General features: G+C 38.2%; 2 protein-coding genes across 6 annotated transcripts in view; one reads left to right on the forward strand and one right to left on the reverse strand.

The window, feature by feature from the left end:
• Positions 1–24,283, reverse strand: bag5 (BCL2 associated athanogene 5). 5 transcript variants are annotated; one of them, XM_035940881.2, is made up of 4 exons: positions 13,620–18,907; positions 13,391–13,533; positions 12,401–13,309; positions 1–8,617 (listed from the first exon to the last, which is right to left on the reverse strand). In XM_035940881.2, the coding sequence occupies exons 3-4, from the start codon at positions 13,273–13,275 to the stop codon at positions 8,077–8,079; spliced, it is 1,416 nt and encodes a 471-aa protein (XP_035796774.2). In that variant the 5' UTR covers positions 13,276–13,309; positions 13,391–13,533; positions 13,620–18,907; the 3' UTR covers positions 1–8,076. The 5 variants fall into 5 exon arrangements, with proteins under 5 accessions (XP_035796774.2, XP_023149814.2, XP_023149815.2 ...); XM_023294046.3 differs by lacking the exons at positions 13,391–13,533; positions 13,620–18,907 and adding an exon at positions 24,189–24,283; XM_023294047.3 differs by lacking the exons at positions 13,391–13,533; positions 13,620–18,907 and adding an exon at positions 19,354–20,598.
• Positions 21,602–27,224, forward strand: part of LOC111584787 (cytochrome c oxidase assembly factor 8) — an 8,124-nt gene continuing 2,501 nt past the window's right edge. Inside the window, exons 1-2 of the mRNA XM_023294050.3 lie at positions 21,602–21,959; positions 25,116–25,313. Of these exons, the coding sequence (XP_023149818.2) occupies positions 21,813–21,959; positions 25,116–25,313 (345 nt within the window). The 5' untranslated portion in view covers positions 21,602–21,812. The remainder of the gene's footprint in view (positions 21,960–25,115; positions 25,314–27,224) is intronic.

A 27,224-nucleotide genomic window follows, 5' to 3' on the forward strand; every position in this document is an offset into this window, starting at 1 on the left:
GATGGAGACGCGTCTTTATTCTGCAGTGGGAATACAAACTCTGAACTCAGCCATCCATGGAGCATTCACACTTTCAGCGCTTCGTTTCAGTCTCAGTGTGCTTTTTTTTTCTTCTTCATTTTTTATTGTTTTGTACAAGCGCGTCTCGGAGGAGGAAACATCAAAAAGCCCGTCACAATCAACGCAGTTAAAGGCGACTTAAGAGAAACGTACATTTGGAGAAACAAAAGAAAACCTTTTCCAGCGCCCAACGTTCCCGTCATCTGCAGAAAGAAAAGGCCAAGCAGCGAGAAACCAACGAGAAAGAAGAAGAGCGCTTAAAATCAACCGAGTTTTTGCAAAAAAGCTCAGCAAGGAAGATCAGGTTTTCATTCTTCAGACCCTTTAAATGAACAAGCTGAGACTCAGCAGCTCGTTGCACCGACAAAGACTGAAGATGTGAAGGGAAATGAGCTCATTCTGCTGCAAGATGAGGAGCTTTTGTTGAAATTTAACATTTAAATATATAAATATATCAATAATTTGCTCTAATTTCTAGAACAGAAATCTGAATATCACAAAAAAAATGCTTTGATTTTTATTTTATTTTTTTTGACATATTGGAGAGATTTTGGAATCAGAAAATCCTGCTTTCATCATGTTTTTAGGAATAAAATGCTCTACAAATCAGGATATAAATAAGATTTTGGGACATCTTATTTCAGACTAATCATAAAATTTATCTTTTAAAGGTAATGTTATTTTTTTCTCCCACTTTAAGCCCCAAATCTCCACTAAAGCAGCATTTTTATTCTATATTCTGCAGGTTTTTACACAGAAGTTTGTTCATATTTTGTACATTTATGACCAAACACCTGAATCTGAAGGTCTCAAACTATTTCTCCATCTGAAAATAACTTATTTTCAACATTCTGTGCCCATTTCTCCATTTAGATCAGTTGTTACTTTTTTATAGCATCAATTAACTGAAGTTTTTCTTCTGATTTTTATTTCTAAACCTTGTTTTACTCATAAAACCACCAAAATTAATCCGAATGATGAAAGTTTGTTTTTGTTTTTTGGTGAAAACAGAAAATCCCATTTGGATTTTGTTTGTCAGATCTACAGCTGGTCCTGATTTAAAGCCTGATTCTGTAAATTTGGTTGACTTATTTAACATTTTATCCCTAAAAGCATGATGGAATTTATTTCTGGCTGTTTACAGTATTTTCTGATTAATAAACAAATATTTGACTCAAATTTGTGAACAAAATGAAATAAAAATCTTGAAACTGGCTCCAATATTCAAATTTTTTTCTTTGGAAATTAATATAAAATAGGGCATTTTTAAAAACTATTTAATACTTTTTTGTGTATTTCAACATAAACTTTCAGAAAACTTGTGACACAGCTCCAATATTTAATTTATAGTCAAAAATTAGAGACTTTAGAGACTTTAAATTTTGCTCCACAGCTGCTTTTATCTTATTTCAACCACCGGCTCTCATGTCTGTACTTTAAATCGGCTGATTTACGGCAGTTTAGCACAAAAACTGGACACAAGATGATAGTAAATCTGCCTAAAAGCACCTCTGAAAGCCACTAATTAACATCTTATTAGTGTAATCTGAGTCCAAGTGCAAAAAATGGATCCACACATCGGTCTTCTTAGTGATTTAGTTGGTTTAGTTTGTTGAATTTGGCTCCAAAATGAAGTCAGAAATGAGCATTTGGTGTTAACTTGTCTTAGATTTTGTCAGTGCAACCAGCTGCTGATCTTAAAACTGTTAAAACTCAGATGTTAAACATTTCTGCCTCATTATTTCCACTCGATCTGTCCTCGCTGAGATGAACTTTGGTGAAACACAAAAACATTCCTCAGTGGCTACATTCAACCGAAGGACAGCGCAGCGAAAACAAACCTTTCAGATCAGTCAGAAAACCCAGCGGACCTGAACGTTTCAGGCTGTGATGGACTCCAGGTTCAGACGCTGCTGCTTTTAGTCAGCGCGTTTGGAAACAGAAACTGGATTATTCCGGCTTCAGGTTCGAGGTCTGAATGCTTATTTCAGTCTGAGTATCGTTAATTAATTTCACAGTCAGGGAAGAAACCAAAATCCTGGCATTAACAGACTTTTTGTTGCGTTATTTTTTAAAAAACTGACAAAGAAAAGCTTTTCTTTAGTGCTTTAGATTTCATGATTTATGACATTTAACCCTCTGAACCCCAAAACTTGTCATAGGGTTTAAAGTGTTTTTTTTTTTTGTTTAATTGCTAAAATCACACCATTTATACAAGCGATTTTCAACGTTTTGTGCACTATTTTTCTGTGATGTGACTTTCATTCGGGAAAATGTAACTAAATCTGAGCTTCAAATTGTGACATTTCATCAAAATTTTACAAGTCTCGATTTAAAAATTCACCAAAAATAAACTGTTTGCTTTAACCAGATTCTGTAAAAAAACAAAAATTCTGCACTCGTCTGCCTAACTGTGAAGCCTTTAGTGATTCGGCTGCGATCAACAGTCCTGCGACAAAAATTCTGGGATTTTTTGGCTGAACATTTTTTTGTGTTTACACAAAGAAGAGAATTTTAAAATGTAAATAGTGAAATTTCTACAGTATGTAGAGTCACAGTTTTATTTTCCAGCATTAATAACACCTGTGGGAACTTGGAAAAATGTTTAGTATGTTGATTCCATTTTTAAAAACATTTTTTAACATAAATAATGAAGCAAATTCAAGTTTTTTCTCATTTTTTTTCTATGATTTATGACATTCTAACTGATATTTCTGAGTTCTCTCTCCTTCTTTATGATTGTTCTGTTTCCATAGAGCTGCAGGACTTTATATTGTAGTGAAAAATTAAACCACAGTGAGGAAAATGTGACAGAAACAACCCAGAAACAAGTTGGTTTTCAGAGGGCTAAAGGAATGTATGAACTTCTTCTAGTTAATGCCATGAACGTCGATATTAGTGTATTTTTTCCCAACTAAATATTTTGTAAAGGACACAGGAATTGTTGCCAAAATGCTCTCTTTCACCCCTTTAAAATGCTTTTTTTCCTTTTTAGCATAAGAATGGCATCACAGAAATGCAACAAAGCTGATTTTACAACACCTATCAGTTGTGATTCCCATGAAGTTAGCAGAAAAACCGGCTAAATCTAACAGAAACAGCACAGTTTTAGCAGAGGAGCTCCCTTTTGTCTGAACCACAGAGTATAAATTTGTACGGCTGTATGGCTTGGAGACACTTTGAGACGACAAAAGAGGGGAATGTCTTTTTTCTGTACAGTGAAAAACTTGCTAAAGACTCAAAGGGACGTTTGAAGAGGAAGCTGAGGACTAAATGTGCATCTGTTGACGCGCTACTGCGTACAAAAAGTGAACTTAAGGTGTGTTTGGTCTGAGAGAGCATAAGGTTTGCTGTGAGAGAGCATCTGTTGCAACAACGGCCAGGCGGGCTGGCGATGTTTAACGAACGCCGTTTAATCTCATTTTCTCCCACGTGAGTCGGCGCTGCACCCGGGAGGCCGAGCTGCCGGCGTCGTGCCAGGAAACGCTTCCAACAGCAGCTCAGCGCAGATAAAACAGCTCCGTGGGAGTTCACTGGAACGTGTCTTCAAAAAGCAGCAGGACGAGGGTCTCCGGAAAGCAAATCTTTGGGGGTTTAGTTTCTGTAATCGCTCGTGAGGAGCTTGTTACGGGGAAACGACGGGACTCTTGACCTTTTGGTGTCGGTTCACACTGAGAACAGCCACACAGAGAGCAGCAGCCACGAAACGAAGGAGGGAACTTCAACTGAGAACAACCACAGACTCCCACTTTACCTATTTTTATTCATGAGCACTCTTTAGCCAAACACCTCAGAGTCCATTAAGTTGCCGTTGTGGAGTTTTCTAAAGTTTAAATTTAGATTTTTTTATCAAGTTCCACCAGTATAGAGTCCCTGCATTCCCTTAGAAGTTACATATATGCTATAAAATGTCTTTAATTTCTTAATATCCACCTTTTTTTGGAGATTATTGCCCATTTGGCCGAATTGAAAAGCCTAAAACAAATGTATTGTAAAACCAAGCTGCTAGTATAAGACCTAATTTGTAAAGCAGCATCTTCCACTTTCTGATTTTGTGCTCAGCTTCACCTTGCCTATGTGTTTGTTTTCTCATTTAGCCAGTGGAAAAGTTTGTAGCAGAAGAAATGTAGGACCACAATGCTTGTGGGAGACTTAATTTGAAAGGTTTAGTTTCTAAACGTACTGGTTTAGCATGTAGCTACATCAAACTTGGGAAGTTGTCATGTGCAGGAACAATTGTTCAGATTTACACAGTTCTTCCAAACACAAGTTCCAATTGGCACATTTCCTTCAAAAAGTAAATTATATGTCATAGAAAGTTGTTAACCTCTTAACTTCTACCCTTTAATTGCAATTTTTGCTTATTTGATCATATGTAAAAGCTTAAAAGAGGAAGAGAGATGCCAAAATGTTTGTCAGACTTAATTTGAAAGCTAACTTCTTCTAACTTGTTTAGCATGTGGCTAGAATAGAAGCTAACCAAAATCTAACTTTCTGATCGCCTCAAGTATTGGAAGTTGCCACTGTTTTGGTCTTCCTGCTGACATATTTCTATTCCATGAACATTTGTTCCATTAATTAGCGAGGATGAAATCCACCAATTTATACTACAAATGTTCAAATTTAGATTTTACTTCCAAGCAACATAAGGTCCAATTAGTAAAAAACTCCTGCTTTCCTTTAAAAGTAATATATATATTGTAAAATGTTTACTCTTTTTTTAATAGAATTTTTGCTTGTTTGGCCAAATGGAAAAGCTTAAAAAGGGGAAGCAAGATGCTAAAATATTTCTGTCAAGACTTTATTTGAAAGGTAACGTTTTCTAGTTTCTGAAAATATGCTTGTTTAGCATGTGGTTAAAATACAGGCTAAACTACATCGGTTCAAACATGGTTCAAAAAGTTTATAGTTTAACCTCTTAGCCGCCACCTTTTTAATGGGATTTTTGCTCATTTGGCCTTATGGAAAAGCTTGAAAAAAGAGGAAAAGGAGGCCAAAATATTTCTGTCAAGACTTCATTTGAAAGGTAGATTCTTCTAGTTTCTGGAAATGTGTTTATTTAGCATGTGGCGGAAGTACGGGCTAAACTACATCAGTTCAAACATGGCTCTTTGTCCAGCCAGGCTCTAAATATGAAGCTACTTTTTTTTAATCTATTTTCTTTACAGTGGGAACATAATGGAAAAATATACACTATGCTGTATTGAAGGAGACCTAAAACTACCAACTGAAGCCATGAATTCATCAAAGCTCACTTAAGTAACAAATTAAGTAAGAAGTCAGATCATTTTCTCATAGATTTCTATACAAATGGACTACAGAGGAGTCGCCCCCTGCTGGCTGATAATAAGAACATAAATTTAGGGCTTCAGATCTCATCTTTTATGTACAATCTGTGATAAAAATGATGATATGCCAGAAAACTCCCACTAACTGAGGCGTCTCCACAATCATCATCTCCTATCTGAAGGTCGGTGTGAAGCTGTGAAGTCATTTAATCGTCTAATTGAGGCATTTTGATTCTCCTGCTGCTCCATCTGAGGCTGTTTGCAGTGTGAAAATATGACTCATGCTGCTGAAAACAGAGTCTGTGTTACTACAAATCACTGACCACGACTTCATCGGGGATGGGTGGGGGGGAAGAATTAAAACGCTGATCTCTCAATAGTGCAAATTTTTCTGGCGTTGACAAACGGCCAGAGGTGCTTCGGTCGCCGCCTCATTCTTGTGCATCGATACATTTTGAGAACTTCACTGCTTTTCATGCAAACCGGCTCTTAGGGAAGGTGAAAATAAAGGCACAGAGATTTGGACTTCTCTACTACATCCTCCCTCCCTCCCTCCCTCCCGCCCAGCAGCAGCAGAAGCTGCAGCAGCAGCAGCAGCAGCTCGGAGAAGTTTCTAGAAGGCTCTGTCGGCTGCCATCACGTCAACACTCTCCACCACACAGTCGGCCCGCCGGCTTCAGCCTTGATGTGTCAATCCAGTGGATATCGCCGCCTCCCTCCCTGCATCTCCCCGGGGACCTTCACAGTCCTCCGTTGGTACAAAGCAGTGGGTAGAAACAACAACAACAGAAAAAAATAAAACGCCAAAGCAGCAACAGCAGCAAAAGACATTTCGCCTCCGCCGCTCCTCCATCTCGGATCCATTTATAGCCGATCGTACGAAGTCACAACAAACATATGGAACGAGTTACAGACTAACAGCTACACAAGCGGCGCAGGGAGGGGAAGGGAAGGTGCTTTTATCTGCTCAAACATCCCAACATGACACCTCGACACAGATTCTCCTCGTCTGAGATCCCAAACCGACGGAGAGGAGAGCGGCCCGACGCTGCTCCGACTCTAATCACATCTGTTTCAACACAGATCCTCTGGCTTGAATACCGGATCTGGAAAATGTAACGTTTGGTATTTAAGACGAGCCGTTGTAGCTTTCAACCCTCTGAATCTCCAAAAACCGCAGCTTTTTAAATAAATCAGCAGAATTACACCATTTATCAGAGCCGGAAACTGGCTCTTTGACTTTAAAAAATTTGCCAAAAATTGTTTGCATGAAAAAGATTCTGTAAAAAAAACCAAAAACATTCTGCACTTCCCGTTGTATCCGTGAAGCCAAGCTACGACCACCGGCCACATGATAAAAATTCAGGAAGTTTTTGGCTGAACTGCAGGCAGTGTTTACACCAAACACATATGAAACAACTATAGGAACAAATTAAAGATAGTTCAATGTCTTGTAGCGCCTCCGTTTTTGTGGTCACTTTGAAAAAATGTTGTATGTTGCGCAAAATATATAAGGAAATTCAACTTTTGTTTTTTGCTTTTTCATGATTTCTGTCATTCCAATTGTGTAATTCTGCACAGAAAACATTTCTGAATTCTCTCTTATGGTTGTTTTGTTGTCATAGAGGTGCAGGACTGACAAATTAGCCCACAATGAGGAAAAAAATGCCCCAAAACTGCTGAGGATTCCGAGGGTTAAGCTGCTGAATTACCTTAAACTGTTGGATTTTCATAATACGTCTGAAAGCAAACCACCTTTGCCTCCGACTTGCCGTAACTACAGATATCCGCAATGCCATTTTGCACAATTAAAAGTCTAATTTAAGATATCTGTAATTACATTTAGACTAGGCAGATTTCCAGTTCGAGATTTCTACAATATATTCCAAGCTATTTCAAACTAAAATTATGAATTAAACTGTAGATATCTGAAGCTAAAATCAGAATTCGGCTGCAGATCTGAAGCTGATTTGTCGATAATTGTACAGAGAACCTTCATACATAGGAATGTAAAAGCTGATATTGTTGTTGATCATATAAAATATTCTCTCTGACTGATTGAATTAGAGATATCCTGCTTTTAAAGACTGTTAAATGTTAAAACGGCTCGCCATAGATCCTCCCTCAGCTGTAAAAACCCACGTTTGGCTGAAGATTAAATGAATTTCTCGTCTACGCTCCAGATCAGCAGGTATGTGACCCTCCCCTCCGTCTAATCAGCTCGCTGTATTTAACACAAGCAGCGTCGCTCGTCTCCGTCGGCGGCTCAGACTAATCAGAGCGACGAGTGGAAGCCGCCGCCGAGAGATCCGTCACGCCTCGAACTTCTCAACATCTAGTGCAGTCTGCAGGAAACGACCACCGGAACAGGCATTAGTTAGTGCTTTGGCAGCAGCAGGCTTCAACAACCGCACGGCAAACACAACTCAACACTCACACACACTCACCAACAAACACACACTCACTCACACACACTCACACACAGATAGGAGATATGAAAAGAAATCTCCAAAAAGCACAAAAAAAAAAGTGTTTCACAAAAGGAGTTCCGTGTTTCTCAGCGTTCGGCCATGACTACCACACACAGACGTAAGAGAAGCGCTGCTGCAGTGCATTCTGGGGGTTTGAGTCAGTATTTACAGCCCGTGGAATGATAATGTACCAGTTTTTATTATTTACACACATTATCAGCTCCCCTCATTGCTGCAGCGTCGTCCCGTCCGTCGGGTCAGTACTCCCACTCGTCCGTCTTCATGTCCAGGTAGTTGAGAATGTTCTGGGCGAACTTCACCGCCTGCTTCCTCGCCACCTTGGTGGTCTCGTCGCCCTGCGGGTCCACGGCGTCCAGCGTCAGCAGCTGCTTGGTCAGCAGCTCCTCCAGCATCATGTAGCTCTTGTCGGCCCGCTTGCCCTCGTAGCCGAGCACCTGGGCCTGGAGGTCCGACAGGCTCCCCAGGACCAGCCACACGGCCCTGTGGGACGGGTGCTCGGCGGGGCCCGGCTGGCGGCGGGCCAGCGCCTCGCGGAGGTCCAGGAAGGTGATGACAGCCTGGACCTCCACCACGGCGCGGCGGCGGGCCTCTCTGATGCACGGGTTCTTGGCCGTGTCCACCTGGTCCAGGTGCGTCAGGAGGCTCTGCAGCTCGGCTTTGGGCCTGAAGCCGAGGTCGCCCATCGCACAGTGTCGCAGGATGCCTTCCCGAAGGTGGGAGACGTGAGCTCGCACCGCCTCGATCTCACGGATGGAGTTGTTCTGCGCCAAGTCGTACCTGCAGAGACAAACAGAATCAGTGCTCTGAAGCCCCCTGATGATCAAACCTGCAGGAAGAATAAACCGGACTGAGCCAGGAGACATTTTTCCGTAAAATAACAAGAAAACCACTCAAAGCGCAGTCCTCCGCCAAGGCTGCTCATTCCCCCATATGGCACTGTTAGAAATGCAGCATTTTTCTTGTTCGTTATTGATGATCAGAAATCATGGCGCTATAGAGGCCATTTAATATAGATGTACCCACAAACAAAATGACCTTGCACTGAGCGCAGGTGTGTGTTATGCATGTGTACATTATGTACGGATACCGATTCATGTGACCTAAATATGTAGCAGGTGGCAGGAATTGATGGGACTCAGAAACACCCCCACAATTTAATCAATTGTTCCTTTTATCATTTCTGACATAAGTCCTGATAAGTCCTCAGCGGTGGCTTTGTAGTAGGATCATAATCATGTGATCATCAGCAGGCAGCTGATGTAGCGTTCACTTGTTGCCATGGTTACAGTGACGCCATGCCGCTATCTGACAATGATACAGAAATCTTTAACAAATCTGTAGATCCAGACTATAAGCCACATCACTGCCAAAATATAATCACTTGGTCCTTGTGTCATTTAAGACCTTCCCTAAAAATTTCATTGAAATCCGTTAGTTTTTGAGTAATGTTGGTAACAGGCAAACAGACAAACGTACGCCAATCGTCACATGACTCCGTCACGTTCCTTGGTGGAGTAATAAATTTCATTTAAATTTAACCTTTGACATTTTGCAGTAAAATTTAAAAAATGAGAAATGAACTCCTACTGTTTTGTCTCTTTAAACACAGATGGTCTGACTTGAATACGAGTCGACAACAAGATGGTTTATTTTTTATTTAACCCCCTGAACCCTGAAGTCCAAAGTTTGTTAGGTAAGTTATCTTTAAAAAAACTGCAAAATGACTCAATTTGTCAGATCCAGAAAATGTAATAACAATCTTTCCAACTTTCCTACAGTCATTGAACGACTCGTGACGAGCCATTTAGTCTGAAAAATTCCTGTTATTCTACATTTCTTGTTTGAAATTTGCCAAAAATAAACCATTTGCATGAAACAGATTCTGTAAAAAACAAAAAATTCTGCACTCCTTTGTGCAGCCATGAAGCTTTTAGGGACTCGGCTGCGACTAACAGTCACCTGGCAAAAATTCTGAGGTTTTCAGCTGAACTGCAGGCAGTGTTTCCACAGAGCAGACAGGAGCAAAGTGTGGAAACAAATTAAAAATGTCAATATTAAATATCTACAGTATGTAGACTGATTGTTTTTTTTTTGCAGTATTGGTAACACCAGTTGCTATAAATATTGAATCCAGGTTTTTTACATTTCTTTTAAGAAAGAAAAAGAAGTTTAACTTTAACATGTTCTTTTTAAAATGATATATGTCATTCTGCATTATTCTACAAAGAAGACATTTCTAAGTTTATTCTCCTCCTTCGTGGTTGTTCTGTTTCCACAGAGCTGCAGGACTTTAAACTACAGTGAAAGGTAAATAAACGCCCAGAAACTACACAAGGTGAGGTCATATCATTATGTTACCATTTTAATCAGGATGTTTGGACTGATTGTCATTTATTAATTTAGTTTAAAGCTCGTACGTACTGATCACTGCCTGATATTATGAATCATAAACTGGCTTTAAGGGGTTTTCCAGGCTTCAGTCCTCCTGCCAGAGTCCCTCCATTACTTCAGGGCTTCACAGCTGCATAATAACCAGCTTCATTATGCTTCAGGGATAACCTGATAACATCCCATCATCACCGTTTATTATTGTCTGACTCCACTGCTCTGATCTGCAGACGTGACCTCTGACTGACCCGACTGAGCCGAGCAACAGGAAGGAAGACTAATGCCAGAGGGCTGCTGCCAAAATAAAAGCCCTTAAATGTTTATGGGTCATTCCAGAACTGGAGGACATCTGGGCTTCAAAGGTTTTGTTAAAAATAACCTTCTCTTTTACAATTTTCTGCTCCATATTCATCAAAAATAAGTTTGATTGGCTCACCATTTATTCTGTGTTTTCTGTGTTGTTTGCTAACCCTACTCTAATCACAGTAACAGGGTTGCTAATCCATGCTAATGTGATCTTTTTCTCAGCAGTAGAAGCTAGATATTTAGCTGTTACTGCTGACCAAGAGGACAAACTGACTGATGGAAAACAGTCCAAAGAATTAGTCTGATCCTGATAATATGAGGTAGAGTGAGGCATTCAATCAAGGCTGACAATGTGATGTGAAATATTATGTTGATTAAAAAATTTTTTCCACAATTACAAGAGACATCAATGAAAAAATAATACCAAAAAAATAGTTTTAAACTTCATTTTAACTGCTTTATTTGAGATTGAATTTGGCCATCTTTGGGGTGGGACAAGAGAAAAATGGCATTTTAGGGGGAACTACAGACTTACTTGGTATTTTAAAAAATATTTTCAAACATTCTTTTCTCCTAGTTTTTTTTTTTAATATTTGGCCTCAGGGCAAGTACATTTACACAACTGCATGTTTTAGTATTTTTTACATGGATTATTTGAAATCTGATGGGTGGGACATAAAATGTCCTTCAGTTCTGGAATGAGCCTTATATTTTAGGTGGATACTCAAAAATCTCTTCATCCAATGTGTGTTTTTCCTGACTTCTATTTAATTTCATTAATTTTAATTGGTAACTTGCTGAGAAGTCATCCTCTGTAAAAAGACATTTTCCATCTCATTGACGTGTGTTTATTTTCAGCTCTCACTTTATCAAACAATAAACCTTTTTTTTTCTATTGCTGTGATTGCAGCAACGTAAACAGTGTGTGAATGAAGCGGTCCTTGAATCGGCGCTGGAGTCTGCTGTTCTACATAATGGAGAACTCGGTGGGCGTGTTGGTGCAAAAACAACCCTGACATCTGGAGATGTGAGTCTAATTCAGATCACATGAAAATTCATCCTCCTGCACAGCTTTAGCTCATCAGTTTGGACTCGGAGGCTGTGATCCAAAATCCACTGGAGCTGAAAAAGTTACTCAGTAAATCTGAACATTTACTGTTTTTTACACTCATCGATAATAACAAATTTAATATATTAGTTGTGAGTTGATGTTGTGACAAAACAAAACATACTGGAAATGATGAATTCATGAAAGTTTCTCCTAAATTCTGATCCCAAAAATCTGCCAGGTTTCAAATGTGTCATTTAAAAAAAATAAAATAAAAACGTCAAAATTACACCATTTATCAGAGCCAGAAACCGTAAAAACAGGAAAAATCCCTGGATTTTAAGCTTTCCAATATTTCTTGAATGAATCATGTGTGACTTAAAGCTGCATCGGGAAAATTAACCAAATCTGAGCTTAAAATTGCGATATTTCATTAAAATCATTTACTTCTACAGGTCTCATTTAAAAATTTGCCAAAAATGGACCATTTGCTCGACCCAGATTTTCCAAAAATCAAAAAAATTCTCTGATATTCAGCACAACCAGGAAGCCATGACTGATTCAACTGTGATCAACAGTCATGAGACTAAAATTCACGTTTCAGGTCATTTCAAACTGTTTTTCAGTCATTTTGGACTTTTTTTGTTAGTTTGGACTAATTTTTAGTTCCTGAATTTTAGTTGAGACTGAGAATATCTCCAGGTTTATTTTTCTTACCTCCTTTGATTCTTATCAGATGTAACTACAAAAAATAAACAGCTTGGAGTTTAACAGATTAATAGACTAAAATGTCTGATTATTTAAACAGTTTTTCTTACCTGCGTGTGTCGTCTCCCTCCCCCTCCAGGTCCAGGTGTTTCAGCAGCCCGTTTATCTCCTCCACGACCTGCTTCCTGTAGTTTCTGATGGCTGCGTTTCCGGATACGTCCAGAGCGTCCAGCTCCACCTGCATCTCCGTCAGGATTCGCGACAGGTGGGCGCAGCTGTCCCTCCCGCTCAGCCCCATCAGCAGCGCCACCAGCTGGCTGCGGGCGACGCTCACCTTCACCATCACCTGGTTGATGCGGTGCACGGCCTCGTGGGTGTCGCCCGGCAGCGGCAGCGACAGGGTCTGCTGCTGCGTCCGCCCTTCCACCACGTCCTGCACGGCGCACAGGCGTGTTAGCGCCCGGTAGCGAGCTTTGCGGAGCGGCACCCGGCCCTCGGTCTTCACCTGGGTGAGCCTCAGCACCAGCTCCTGCAGGGCGTCCACCAGCTCGTCGTTGATCTCCGCCACGCCGCCGGCTCGCTGCGGAGCCACGACGCGTTCGTCCACCAGCTGCCGGGCCTTGTTGCTCAGATCCTCGATGGCCAGACGGGACGGGTGGGTGGCGTTCTCCTCCAGGTAGCGCAGCAGACCCTCCACCTCCTGCGCCGCCCTCTTCCGAGCCCCCTGCAGGTCCGGCTTGCCCTCCGTGTCCACCTGGTCCACCTCCAGCAGCAGCCGGGTCAGCTCTCGCTCCAGACGCTTGTAGTCGCGGTCGTTCTGCAGGCCGCTGAAGGTGCAGACCTGCGGCCCCAGAGACGCCACCTCCTTCTGGACCTCGTAGAGCCGCATCATGGCGGGATGCTGCGGGTGGTACGGCTGCTGCTGCTGCTCCATGGGATGCTGCTGCTGCTGCTGCTGCTGCTGCTGCGGACCACCATGGTCCATCCTCTTCCCACCATCAAAGGGCTTCCCAAACAGGCTGCCAGAGAAAGGGAAGTGAGAACAATGAGCACAAAGAGCCTGGGCAGAGCTCACATTGTTGTCAGAATGGGCAGATTACTTCAGAACTTTCTTTTCCTTGTTCCGCTGTTTGAACGGGACCTCCAGCTGATGACTGGATCTCTGCCGACTCTCAGCCAAGCATTCAAACCTCCACCAGAGGACTTCACAGCGGCGCGGCCGCCATCCGCCTGCTCTCACAAGCTGCTTAACATGTAAATAATGTGGCGTTTGTGTTGAGCTGAGTGGAAACAAAAGCTATTTCTGCATAAAGCACTTAGTGACCTTACGACATAGCCAGGCAGTGAAGCTCTGGAGACCGACGCCCACCACAGAGACTGAAAAAAGGATGTTGATCCTCCAGTTTGCTGGATGTTCGGTCACACTTAACATGCTGGGTTCAGTCCAGTCCTCTGCCTGAGCTGAAGCCACAGCACAGAGGATTATCTAAAGCTTCTCAGCCATAAAAACATACCTACAAGGAGCCACTAAACTTTAAATAACTGCAATTTTGTGAATTATTATTATTAGACATGAGTGTACAATCTAATCCAGCAACTTGGCCTTAAATTCTAACTTTATTAAATCCAGTATTGGTTGTTAGAAATGTGTCAGTTTACGTAATATTAATAATAAAGTTAATACAAATAAACAGACGTACAACAAAAAGACAAGCAATGGATGCTAAAAAACGCATAAAATGACAAAAGTAAATAAAAAAATCTTAAAAACAACAAGTTAATTTAAAGCTAAAACAGAGCAATGCAAGACTTGAGTGTAACATGGAGAGTAAAATACAATTTAACTCAACAAAAATTAAAAGAAAATCCATAAGAAAGCCTTGTAATACAAATAATTGTTCTAAATTGATTTAAATTACACTTAAAAATGTAAAACGCCTCCTTCCTCACTGCTTCCAGGTGAGACATTCAGAACGAGCGGCTAACTCGGTCCACCAGGTTTATTCTGCTACTATAGCTGCTAATGCTAACTGTCTCAAAAGTTAAGAAATGTTCTGCAAGTGTGAACACGAGGGTTTTCATGCAATGCCAGCATCTGAGGAGCTAAAGCTCCAGTGAATTACTTTTATTTTTTTCAGGGCAATGTCACCACAACAATAGGCAGGAAAATCCTTCATGATAGTCCTTTTTCCAGCTAATGTAGCTAGCATTACCATTAGCTTTGATGCTCTGTCCACAGGTTAGAGTTCTGTGGACACTGTAACAGTGAGGGACAATCAGAAATGGTGGAAAATTTAATCTAAGCCAATAAACAAGGACAGGGTGGGCTACTGTAAACACTAGCATCCGTTAGCTTCTCTCCCGCTCTCTGTGCTCACAAACTATTTTAATACAGGCGAAGTTGTAAAAACAGAAAGAATCGTCAGGTTTTGAACGTTCAGATGGTCCCTGAACTATTCTTTTACCGTTGTAGCATCAAAACAAATCAAATCTAGGCTTAAAATTGTGCTATTTTGAGAAAAGTTAGAGGCTAGAACATTAGCGAGTCCCTCCCTTTGCATGTCATTGCAGACATTTGGGTGTTTCTGTAGTTGTTTTGCATGTTTTTGTAGGCATTTTTCATCTCTTTGTGGTCATTTTGCATGGTATTCTATCTCTTTTGAGTTCCTGTGCATCTGTTATAGTAGATTTAAGTCTGTTTTTAGTCCATTTGTGTTTCTCTGCAGTTCACTTTGCATGTTTTTGAAAACATTTTTGGTCTATTTTTTAGTTGTTTTGCATGTTTTTGTAGACATTTTGTGTCTCTTTGTGGTCATTTTGCATCTTCTTCTATCTCTTTTGAGTTCCTGTGCATCTATTATAGTAGATTTGAGCCTGTTTTTGGTCCATCTGTGTCTCTCTGGAGCTGTTTTGTGTCTTTTTGTAATTGCCTTTCAAGTCTTTAGAGCTTTTTGTTTTGTGATCAGTTTCCGTCCCTTTCTTGTTTTCCTGTCGTTTTGTAGCTGTTTCGTTTCTTTCTAGTTGTTTTGCATCGCTTCATAGCAAATTTATGTCTCGTTGGGCAATATTTCTCGGATTAACTGAAGACTTTGTGCATCTTTCCAGCGGTTATGTGTCCTTTTGCATCTCTGTGTAGTTGCTTTGTGTGTCTTCGAGGTTATTTTGTCGGGATTTATCTTTGTAGTTGTGTTGTTTCTGTCATCTTATAGCATCTCTTTCAGGTTTTTTGTTGCCCTTGGCAAAAACATTTTGTGACTATTTGTAGTCATGCAGTCTCTTTTTGTCTCTTTGTGGTTACTTTGTGCATCTCTGTACAGGTTTTGCATCTTTTTGTGGTTATTTGGGTTATTTGCTTGTACATGTGGTCAATTTCAGCATCCTTGGAGTCGCGTTACATGCTTTTGTAGTCATTTTGCACATCCTTGCGGACATTTTATGTGTCTTTCTGACCGATTTAAGTCTATGTAGTCACTTTCAATGTCCTTGTTGTCAATTTTTGTCTCATTATAATCACTTTGCAGCTTTTTTGGGATTTCCTTATAGTCGTTTGTGTCTCCCTCAGTGACATTTTGCAGAACTTAAACTCCTGTGGTTTGCTTTTGCTTCAATAAGTGCCCCTGAACACCTTCTTGCCGGGTCAGATCCACACCGACAGTCGGCACAAAAATTATTCTAAACATATTACAGGAAACCTTCATAGCCAGCCAGAGATGCAGGTTATATATTGTTATTGTGAAGACAGAACTATCCTGCTGAATTTAAAATGTTCCTCCGTCCATCGTCACAATGCAAACGTCTCATCTACTGTTTAAAAATCTACTCTGGGTTTATATAGAAGGACGAAGAGAGCAGGAAACGTCCAGCACACATCAAAGCTGACTCTGCACATCTACAGGGTGACGCCGGGATTAAGATAAGGAGCGGATTTAAGAATAGAACGTGGCCCTGAGGAGACGCTGAATCACGAGACGAACCGTCAGCTGAGGCGCCTCAAAGCAGCGACGTTTCCATGCTGCAGTACCATGTTTAGTTATCCACAGCATCAATAACGCTTATTAGAACAGCAGGATTATGTATCAGCATTCCCTAAAGTACTTTTATGTAAGAGGGCGAGGGGCCGGGCGTTTCCAGAACAGTGGATGAGCACATGCCGGGCCGCAGCTTACAAATCTGAGCATTTATTAGGATAATCTCAGCAAAATCCATTCCAGCCTGGCAAACACCTCCTCCCCGAGTCAGATCCAAGACAGACGAGGAAAAGGACCAATTTCAGGCCGATGTGTTGCTTTAAGAGCTGCAGTTTGCCCTCGCATGAGTCACAGAGCATGAAGGCCGACTGAGCTGCAGGTAACATCAGGCCTGGGCAATAAAAAGACAGTGACACGCACCAGCAATAGTAATACAACTGTTCAACGGAGTGTTTTATAGTTTCACTCTGAACCCCAAAACCTGCTGATATGTTTGAAAGGAATCTTATTTCAGATATCTGTTAAAAAGTTCAGCATTTATGGGAAACAAAAATGGTAAAACCATAAAGAATCAGCAAGTTTTGAACGTTTAGACAGTCCTTGAACGCACCAAAACTAATCAAATCTAGGCTTAAAATTTGTGCTATTTCTACATTTCAATTCAGGCGAAATCCAAATAAAGCTGTTTTCATTTACATATTGTTGTTTTTGTTGTCAAACAGCAAAATGAGTATGAAATAGTGACTGAAGCGCAGCTGGGTGGCTAAAATACTGATTTTGTAACCTCGTCATCCGACAAACTCACCAAACCCACGAGTTTAGAACATCGGCGGTAAATTCAGAGATATTTCCACGTCAAACAATTGTTCAGAGGAAGTTAGAAGCCAGAAAGTTGGAAAGTCCTGGTCAACTGGTGTAAACCACAGACTCAGAGAGAGTTTTCTTCCTGAAGGGGGCGTGGCCAGCAGCAGCCCATTGAGTGAAACAACCCATTTAGAACAGGACTAAAACCAGAAGTATAATAAAATGATTGTGACACACACCGATGTTGAACAGAGTGTTTAATAGTTTCACTCTGAACCCAAAAACCTGCCAGCGCCTTTGAAAGGCATCTTATTTCATATATTTGTTGAAAAGTTTAGCATTTATGGGAATCAGAAATGTTAAAAACAGAACGAATCATCAAGTTTTGAACATTTAGATGGTCCTTGAGCTACTCTTACCATTTTAGCACCAAAACTAATTAAATCTAGGATTAAAATTGTGCTACTTCTGCATTTTAATACAGGTGAAATCCAAATAAAGCTATTCACATTGATATAGTATTCTGTTTTAGTTGTCAGACGGCAAAATGGGTATGAAATAGTGACTGAAACGCAGCTGGGCGGCTAAAACACTGATGTTGTAACCTCAACGTCATCCAACAAACTCACCAAACACGAGTTAAAAACATCGGTGGTAAATTCAGAGGTATATCCACATCAAATAATTGTTCGCAGAAAATTAGAAGCTAAAAAGTCTTGGTCAACTAGTGTCAATCACAGACGCAGAGAGAGTTTTCTTCCTGAAGGGGGTGGGGCCAGCAGCAGCTAATTGAGTGAAACAACCCACTTAGAACAGGACTAAAATCAAAAGTGGAATAAAATGATAGTGACATACACTGATGAAATCCTGCTGGCAGGTTTGAAAGGCATCTTATTTCATATATTTGTGAAAAAGTTCAGCATTTATGGGAGTCCAAAATTGTAAGAACAGAAAGAATCGTCAAGTTTTGAACATTTAGATGGCCCACGATCTACTCTTTGACCGTTTTAGCACCAAAATTAATCACATCTAGGCTTAAAATTGGGCTATTTTGGCCAAATTACTTTCTTCTACTTTTTTTTTTAATTGCCAAAAATGAATCATTTAAAATAACCAGATTGTGTAAAAACAAAAAAATTCTGAGCTCCACTGCGTGATCTTGAAGCCATTAGTGAGTCACATGCAACCAGCAGTCACATGACAAAAATTCAGGGACTTTTCAAATGAACTGCAGACAGTGTTCACATAGTTCAGAAACTTTCTATACTATAGAAATATCTGTAGTATGTAGAATCACCGTTTCTCCCTCAGTGTCTCATAAAAAAAGCCTGAACCATCAAGACCCTAAAACGCCATGGAACAACCCCAAGATGTTCCACTGGTACAGAGGATGGAGATAAATCTGTAAAATTATCGACATGACAGTTTAAAATCAGAGTCAGACGTGGTGTTGAATGTATATTCCTACTTTCTACCCTTTCGAATATCCCATCTTGTAACCAAAAGCTTCAACCATTGAGGCCCTAAAACGCCACGAAACCACCCCAAGATGTTCCACCAGGATGCAGGATGGAGATGATCACATCAGACGGATATCTGGACTCTCAAACTTGCAGTTTTGATTTGGAATCGATTAATAGTTCAACCCAAACATCACCTACTAAGCTAAGGCCCTCCACAGGCCTCCTCTGAGGCCTGATGTAGGGGTGCATGGGTCGGTACCGGGTCTCCTTATGGGGACACCTGGTCCAGATGAGCCACCAACCTCAGCTTCATCCTCCATGCACCTCCAGGTGTTAATTTTACTCAACAAGGTTTAACAAGGTAATGTGATTTCATTAACCTTATTTATGGATACATTTAGATTAATTAATCACCTGTGCGCCTTAATAAAGAGGCTTTTATCTAGTGGTTTTAATTAAAGACAGATGATGGTGATCTATTTCTCAGCCCTTTGCCAACATGGATCCACCTCACATCCACCAGCTCCTTCCACCAGCTCCATCCCCCAGCTCCAGGCTCCTGCACCGGTCCTGCCGCACGGCTTTGCGCATTATGTCACCAGAGAAAACCGAGCTGAGCTGAGCCGAGCCGGGCTGTGTACGGAGGAATCCGCCAGCTCGCAGAGGAAAAAAGACCGCTGCTAATCCGCCCCTGAAGCGGCACCACACCTCCACACCTCCCGCCGTCCTGCCCGGAGCCTCCCCGGGAGCTGTCAGCTGCATCCCCGCACACACACGGCCACATCCCCGCAGCAGCACCACCAGTAGCAGCACCTCGGTTCGTCTCACCTCTTCAGAACTCCGAACACATTCGCGCACATTTTCGTCTGTTTCCATTAGCCGAAGCAGGGCGAGGAAAGCGGCATCCGGGCGGACAGAGCCGGGATAGAGCGGGCAGGTTGGGTCGGTGATGCTCCGGTCGGCTCCAGCGGCGTCTGCCTGCCTTCACCGACTGACTGCGGTCGGCTGCCGTCGCCCCTCCCACAGCCTCCCCTCTCTCGCTCCGCTGCGCTTCACGGCCGGTAACTCGGGTTTTGTTTTTTTTTTGTTTTTTTTTTTAAAATAAAGCCGTTAACGGATCCGCGGCTGAATAACTAAATGGAGGCTCCGGAGGCAGCGGGGCGGCCGTTATTCAGCGAACTGCTCCGTGGAGGCTGCCGTCGGTGAGTGGAGCTAACGGCGGCTGATCACCTGACTCTGCCCCACCTCTGACAAACAGCTTCGGGTTTTCTGGTCCCGGTGTTCCTAACCGAGCTCCCACATTTAAATATTTCGCCCTTACCTGCATAGCCAGCGGACAGCCATCGGAAGCTCTGCGGAAAAGGTCGCTCCTCCCGGGATTAAAGCTGAACATTAGCCCACCTAGCTACCTTCCAGGAGTTACTTTCCTGCTCGCAGTCCCGACTAACGCGGAGTTCGTCGTTCACCAGAAACGTTGAATTTACGACGTTTAATCCGAATTTACTTGATGTTTTCAAAGCAGAGTTACGCGTCGTTATTTGGTTAACGTGTAATAAATTCAAATTTACGCAGAACAAGTGATTCGAACGTGTTTTCGTTGGAATAACAGGCTTTACTATTTTTAACCCAGAGTAAGTTTTGGTCGACCAGCCGAAGATGTGCTTCATTCTGTAGTAACGTCCTGCCGTTAGTACACAGCGGCGAAGGCGGGGATAGTTAAAGGATATTACCGCTTATTAGACGGTGATAACGTTTACAGAGTAAATACATTTAAAAAAAAAAAAATCCAGAGATAAATATGAACACACACTATTAAAGAACGGTGTAAATAAAAAAAGTCAATCAATAAATAATTTACATAAAAATACATGTAGAAATACAGAGATAAATAAACAAATTAGTGTAGAAATGAATGTAAAGATAGACAGAAAAAAATTAAAATGAATACAGAAAAAAATAAGAATTAAACATAGAAAAGCAGATAAAGAAGATAAAAATAAATATTAACGCAGACAAATAACTAAATGAATGTAGAAATACATAAATAAATGCGATAAAATTAAATGTAATAATTCTGGATTAAAAGCAAAAAAAAAATTGAAATTAATATATAGCTATACTCCTACAGAAAAAAATATAATGTAAAAAATCCAACTAAATAAATATAGAAAGGTTAAAGAAGTTGTTTAGAAATACAAATACAATACAAATGTAGAAAAAAATAATAATTTCCTAATGAAAACAGATTTTAAAAATGTAGACAAAATAAAGAAATTCAGAATAAAAGAGGACAGATATTTTAAAAATATGGACATTCAGAAATGTAGAATAATGAAATAAAAGATATAAAAAAAATAGATGATGAAATACAGAGGTAAATGAACAAATGAATGTAGAAATGAATGTAAAGATATACAGAAAAAAATGAAAATGAATACAGAAAAAGCAAAAAAATTCAATGTAGAAAAAAATAGATTTAAAAGACCTAAAAAATCATAAAAACAAAGGAGACAAATGACGAATATAGAAATAAATGTAGAAATATGGAAATAAATAAATGAAAAAATCAAATGCAGAAATATATTAAATGTAAAATCCTGGATTAAATGCAAAAAATATGTATCTATAAATGAATAAATTTAGTCACACAGAAAATATATTTAAGTAAAAAAAATATAGAAAGGTTAAAACAATAGTGTAGAAATCCATATAGGAATAAAGATACAATAGAAATTGCCTAATGAAAGCAGATTTTAAAAATGTAGAAATAATGAAACAAATAAAACAGAGCAAGAAATGTAGGAATAAAAAACAAAATAAAAATTTAGGAATATTTGAAAACTCCTTCAATCTTGTCCTTTTTCATAGCTGCAATGTATTTATTTTTTATTATTTATTTCTACATTATTTAAATAATATTTTTCCTCCAATTTTGAGACAGATTTTTTAATATTCTTTTTTTAATTAAATTTTATTTTACATGTGAAATAATCCAGGGTTTTGATATTTTATTTACTGTTTTTTCGTTCATTGTTCTAAATTTTATTCCAGTTTTACATTACTGACTGTATTATTGTGCTTTTTTTTTGTTCCGCTCTTCCGGTGAGGATATCGAGCGCCCCTCTTCGCTCCCCGCTGAGGTCACGTGATCTCACGGTTTGCAGAAGGACACGAGCTCTCGGTAAACGCTGCTGTCGGTAAACACCAGCGGCGGGACGTCGGTCGGTAACTCGGTTATTACCGTCATGTGTTCGGTTCGAGGCGCCGTTTAGTGTCGCTTAATTAAAATGGCGGCCGGAGCGGCAGCAGCAACATGGAGGAGCTTCTTCTTCTTCTTCTTCCCCCGAGTTCCGCTGCTTCCTCCCCGGTCATCAGCAGCCTGCAGCCGGCGGAGCAGCTCCGGAGCAGCGGGCCCGAAGGACAAAACTCCCAAGGTTCGATATGTAACGATTTATAATCAGGATGTTACACAGATTTTACTAAAATACTCAATTTAATGCTAAAATTATGCTTTCAAATTGCTAACAGATCACAGCTTTCATCAGGTAAATAAGTTAGTTTACAATAATTTATTTTATTTTACGTTAAATCTGAATTATTTCTGCTTTAATTTGAATGATTTGGATGTTGTGGCTGCTGTAAGGGAAGAAAGCATCAGAAGACTTGTAGGAAACACACTGGCATAAATTTAAATCATCAGTTTGATTATTTTTAGGATGAAATATTTTATTTTTACTTTTAAATATATAGTTTCTGTCATTGTAATTGGCCATGAATTGGCCAAAACTGGACGTATTTAATAGATCAATCACTTATAAAACTATAAATTTGTTACTATTGTGATTTTTTTATTTGTAAGTCAAATGATATTTATTTTTTTAACTGCAGCTCACAGACAAGTAAAAATATAATAATGTATTTTTTAAAAATGCTTATTATTAGATTAAGCACTAATATATATAATTGCTTTTGCAACTTTGATATTTTTTGTATATAGAAACAAATATATAAAATATAGTTTAAAAATATTTTGTAATTGTAGCTGATGTTTAAAATCAGCTACAATTACATACAAAATATGCATTTTTAAATAAAAAAAGGATGTTTAAAAATGCATTAATTGAATAATTAATAGATTATTTATAAACGATAATTAAGTATTAGTCAATAGATTAGTTACCAATGGAAATAATAATTTGGTCAAATTTTTAAAAAATATAATCTAAAAAATAATTTGCAACACAGATGTAAAATACAGTCAAATTACAATAAATTGATGATTATTTTATTTTTTTAAAGCAACATGATATAATATTAAATATGAAAATATACAAATATATAAATATTAAATCAGCAAAAATAATTAATTTGTGCTTTTTAATGTAAGTTTTTAAAAAAATAAAACCATATTTCTAAAAGTATTTTGTCACTGTTGCTGTCAAATAGATGAAAACATACAAAGCTTTACTCTGAATTATGGTCAAGTTAAATATTAAAATGTGGGTTTTTTTGTGTATATATCATGATTTGCAAATTATTCATAAACCCCAACAAGTTAAATGACAATAATTTGAACAATTAATTATTCAAAACCCAACATTTTAATTATTAATCATTGAAGATCAATCATTAATATATGTATATATTATTTCATTTATTTATTTTATTTATTTTTTGCTGCTTTCTTTTCTTTCCTACACATAAAATCTTCAGCTTAGACAATAATTAATGGATTAATAGATTTACTTAGTTATTGATTTTTTTGTATAAAATCTTAATCTGAAAAGTTATTTGCAATGTAGATGTGAAATACTGTCAAATTGCAATAAATAAATAATAGAATAATCATTTGTTCATGCTTTCAATTTTTTTGCATAAAATTATATTTCTAAAAGTACTTGTCAAATACATTTAAACATACAAAACTTTACTCTGAAGTATGGTTAAGTTGCTTATTAAAATGTATTTTTTATGTATATATCATTATTTGAATATATTCATAAACCCTAACTGTCAAATACATGTAAAAAAAAAACTATTTGAATAATTGACTATAAAAAAACAACAATTTAACAATAATTAATGGTTAAATTGATTAACCACTGCCAATCAATCAATTAAAAAATAATAATTTGTTGCTGCTATTATTTTTTTCTACACATAAAATCATAAGCTTAAACAGTAATTAATAGATTAATAGATTTACTTAGTTATTGATTTTTTTATATAAAATTCTAATCTGAAATCTAACTTAAAGTACAGTATTTTAATAAACAACAGAATTTTGGAAAATTATAATTGAGACTAGTCATTTAAAAAATAATTTACTTCACTTGCAATTCAAAATGTTTTGTTTTTTAAATTTTTTTTAATCTAATTATGATGTGATCAGTAGTAGTTTAACTGTAGCTGTTAAAAACCTGTAAATATATTTTTCAATGAAATGTGGTTAAGGTACATTTCATACAGTTTTTTTGGATGTAAAATTGAAATGTCGTTTCTAACTATAAAAGTAACTTAAAATGAAGTGCTCTAGTTTAATACTGTAGTGTTAAATTTCTTTATTTCAGTGTATAGTTAATCAGACTAGTTGTTGTGTATTTTAATGGTTGTATAAACATGATTTGTGTGGGTCTAAATGAGTGTTTTGTGTTTGTATTTACCTCTTTTCTTTCGTCTGAGCTTTGGATCGGCTCTTCCTCCTCGCTGCTCGTCTCATGTTGACGTCTGTTCAGAACTGATAAACAAACTGCTGCCGTTCAGCTTCATGTTTAAACGTGAAGATGAACATCTGAGCAAAGTGTGACTCATTGACGAAAAGTTTTACAAAGCAACGCCTTTCCGTTCAGTATGGAGGGAATTAGGCAGTTTATAGGTGTTTCTGTCTCACTGTGGGTTCATTTTTCACCACAATATGAAGTCCTGCTCCTCTAAAGAAACAGAACAACATGAAAAAGGAGAAAGAACTCAAAAATTTGGTTGCTACAGCAGAAACAGTCCAGTTTCCACCACCATAAATACAGATAAATAAGCAAAAATGTCCAGTAAATAAAAATAAACAATAAGAAAAATATAAAATGCAAAATGTCTGATGTAAAAAATGTACAAATGTTAAATTGGTTCCTGAATTTTAGTCACTTGGCTTTTGATGATGACTCCTCAGCATAATTTTCTGTTTTACACAACCTCGTTATACCGTACGGTTGTTTTCCCCCGTTGTTTAGTATTGGAAAGCAAAAATGTGAAGTAGTTTTTTTTTTAATGTCAGAGAAAATGGTGACTCTACACCACAGGACTGGACTACTAATCAGAAGGTTGGTGGTTCAAACAAGGCCCTAAACCCTTCCTGCTCCAGGGGGCGCTGTACTGTGGCTGACCCTGCACTCTGACCCCCTCAGTTGGAGAGATATGCGAAAATCAGAATTTCCCCTCGTGGGATAATAATAAATACAAAAAATAACTTTTTAATGGGTTGAATTTTTTCCCAGCTACGATGCCATTCATGATAAAACGTCAGATATTAAGTTGTTGTCCTACATCTTTTGTGGGTCTCACAGTGTTTTCCTTGTTTTTTGTTATTATTTTTGCAGACATCCACCTTCAGACCAGCAGCGAGCTCCACACACGACTGGATCGGACCACCGAACCCTCTGTCCAACCTCCGGCCCATCGTCTACCACGTACCGGAGAACGAATCGGAGCTGGAGAAACGTCTGAGACACCTGAGGCAAGAAACCGAAGACTGGAACCACGAATTCTGGACCAAACAGAACATCACCTTCAGCAAGGTGAGTTAAGTTTACAGCGTCAGAAGTCAGCTGGAGATGAGTTTTATGATCTAGAAACAAGAATAACAGCAGGTATTTACTGTGTGGTGCTTGAATGTTTACACCAGAAGAGTTGTTTCCGATGTACATGTCAAATACTGTCAGATTACAATAAATACATAAAAGAATATTAAATAAGTTAACAATAAAAACAACAATTTGTTTATGCTTTTTAAAATTTTACAGTAGTTTGTCACTGCAGTTGTCAGATACATGTAAACATACAAATGTTTATTCTGAATTGTGGTTGAGTATTAACATGTTATTTTTTTGTAAATTTGAGTAATTAATCAGTTAAAAAAGCAACAATTTAACAATAATTAACAGATAAATGGATGAATCACTGACAATCAATTAATAAATATTTTTTTTGTTGCTGTTTTCATTTTTTTTCCACACATATCATCAGTGAATTTATTAATCTCTGCATCATTTGGGTGTAAAATCTTCTTTTCACCAGCAGATAGCAGCATCACACAACAAACTGGTGGTAAAATACAGTAATAGTCAGTTAAAACCTCAACAAGGACCTAAAATCAATGACTTTGAAAGTATTTAACAACAAACTTGCCTTTAAAAATGTACAATGTCAATCAACTTAGCAGTCAAACTTTATTTAAAATGCACTTTTCAAGCAATTTAAGAGAATTTACCAGCATTTATGTAGCTTGTTAAAAACAGAATTAGACATTTAAGCACAGCAAAACACTAAAACTCAATAATAAATGATAATACACAAGCTATAAAAATAATGAAAAAGTAAAATTACACTCAGAAAGTGGCTATTATAAAATATTTTAATAATATTTTAATAAAATAGAATTAAATTAATGATAACAGTCAGTAGAAAAATGGTAAGAAACACTAAATGTAAAGTACTTACTGCTGTATACTCTTACATTATAAACTATGCTGTAATAAATGTTCTTTATATGCAGCTTAATCAGCAGCTCGAATCACATCTGCAGCTTTTTGTTGTTGATAAATAACTTTATGTTTTTGTGCACTAGAAAAAAGCATATTTCTGAATTATTTACCCTTTTTGTGGATATATGAAGTATTTCATCTCCAATCATCAGAGGTCGACCATCTCTGATTTAGTTTAAACTTTAATATTTATCATAAACTCTGGATATTTAACTGAGCTGATTATGGGATGTCCACAGTGACTGAAAACGACATTATTTGCTGGTAATCAAATAGAATTTTCTGAATTATAGAAATCTGTTCTATTTGGATTATTTGTTTTTTGTGGTATGACTTACCTGCTCAAGCGAACATGGAAATTTCATGAAAATATCTTTTTAAAATTCACATTAAAAGTATTCTACATGTTTAGTTTTGTGTTATTGACATGCAGCTGCATGTAGTTCAGAAAATATCACTAGCTGACGTCTGTATTGTTAATATTTGTGTTAATGTGTGCTTAAAAACAGGACATTTCTTAAAAATTTTCTTCTCACCCGTAATTGGAGATTATTTAATCAACTTGTCCAACATTACAGACTGTGAATCGGTAACATGATGAGAAATAATAGTGACAATTTCAGGTTTTTATCTTTAATATTTCCTGAGATATTGTTATCCAAACAGCCTCAAATTTCAATGTGAGGAAAAATGTGCTGAAACTGAGTCGATGGGCATTTTTTAAAACCATATATCTCAGAAAGTATTTGATATATTAAGCTAATATTACACAGATATATCTATAAATATTTATATTTTATGCTATAAAAATTTCAGGCAAATCACAGATGGTTGAGCAGAAATTATTCTAAAAATATGATGATCTCAGATAGAATTTCCCAATACTTTGTGCATGATGTGATTGATATGTTGTCTGCAGCTTTGTGTTTGTGTGTTACAAAAGGT

The sequence above is a fragment of the Amphiprion ocellaris genome, chromosome 20 (assembly GCF_022539595.1).
Source record: "Amphiprion ocellaris isolate individual 3 ecotype Okinawa chromosome 20, ASM2253959v1, whole genome shotgun sequence".
In the NCBI taxonomy this organism is placed as follows: domain Eukaryota; kingdom Metazoa; phylum Chordata; class Actinopteri; family Pomacentridae; genus Amphiprion; species Amphiprion ocellaris.

Coding starts and splice junctions, on each gene's coding strand:
- bag5 (XM_023294046.3), bottom strand. CDS start 24,244: ATGAGACGAGCAGCGAGGAGGAAGAGCCGATCCAAAGCTCAGACGAAA. Junction 13,310..24,188: donor GCTCAGACGAAAGAAAAGAG/GTAAATACAAAC, acceptor TTTCTCTGGCAG/CCTGTTTGGGAAGCCCTTTG. Junction 8,618..12,400: donor GAGGGAGACGACACACGCAG/GTAAGAAAAACT, acceptor TTGTCTCTGCAG/GTACGACTTGGCGCAGAACA.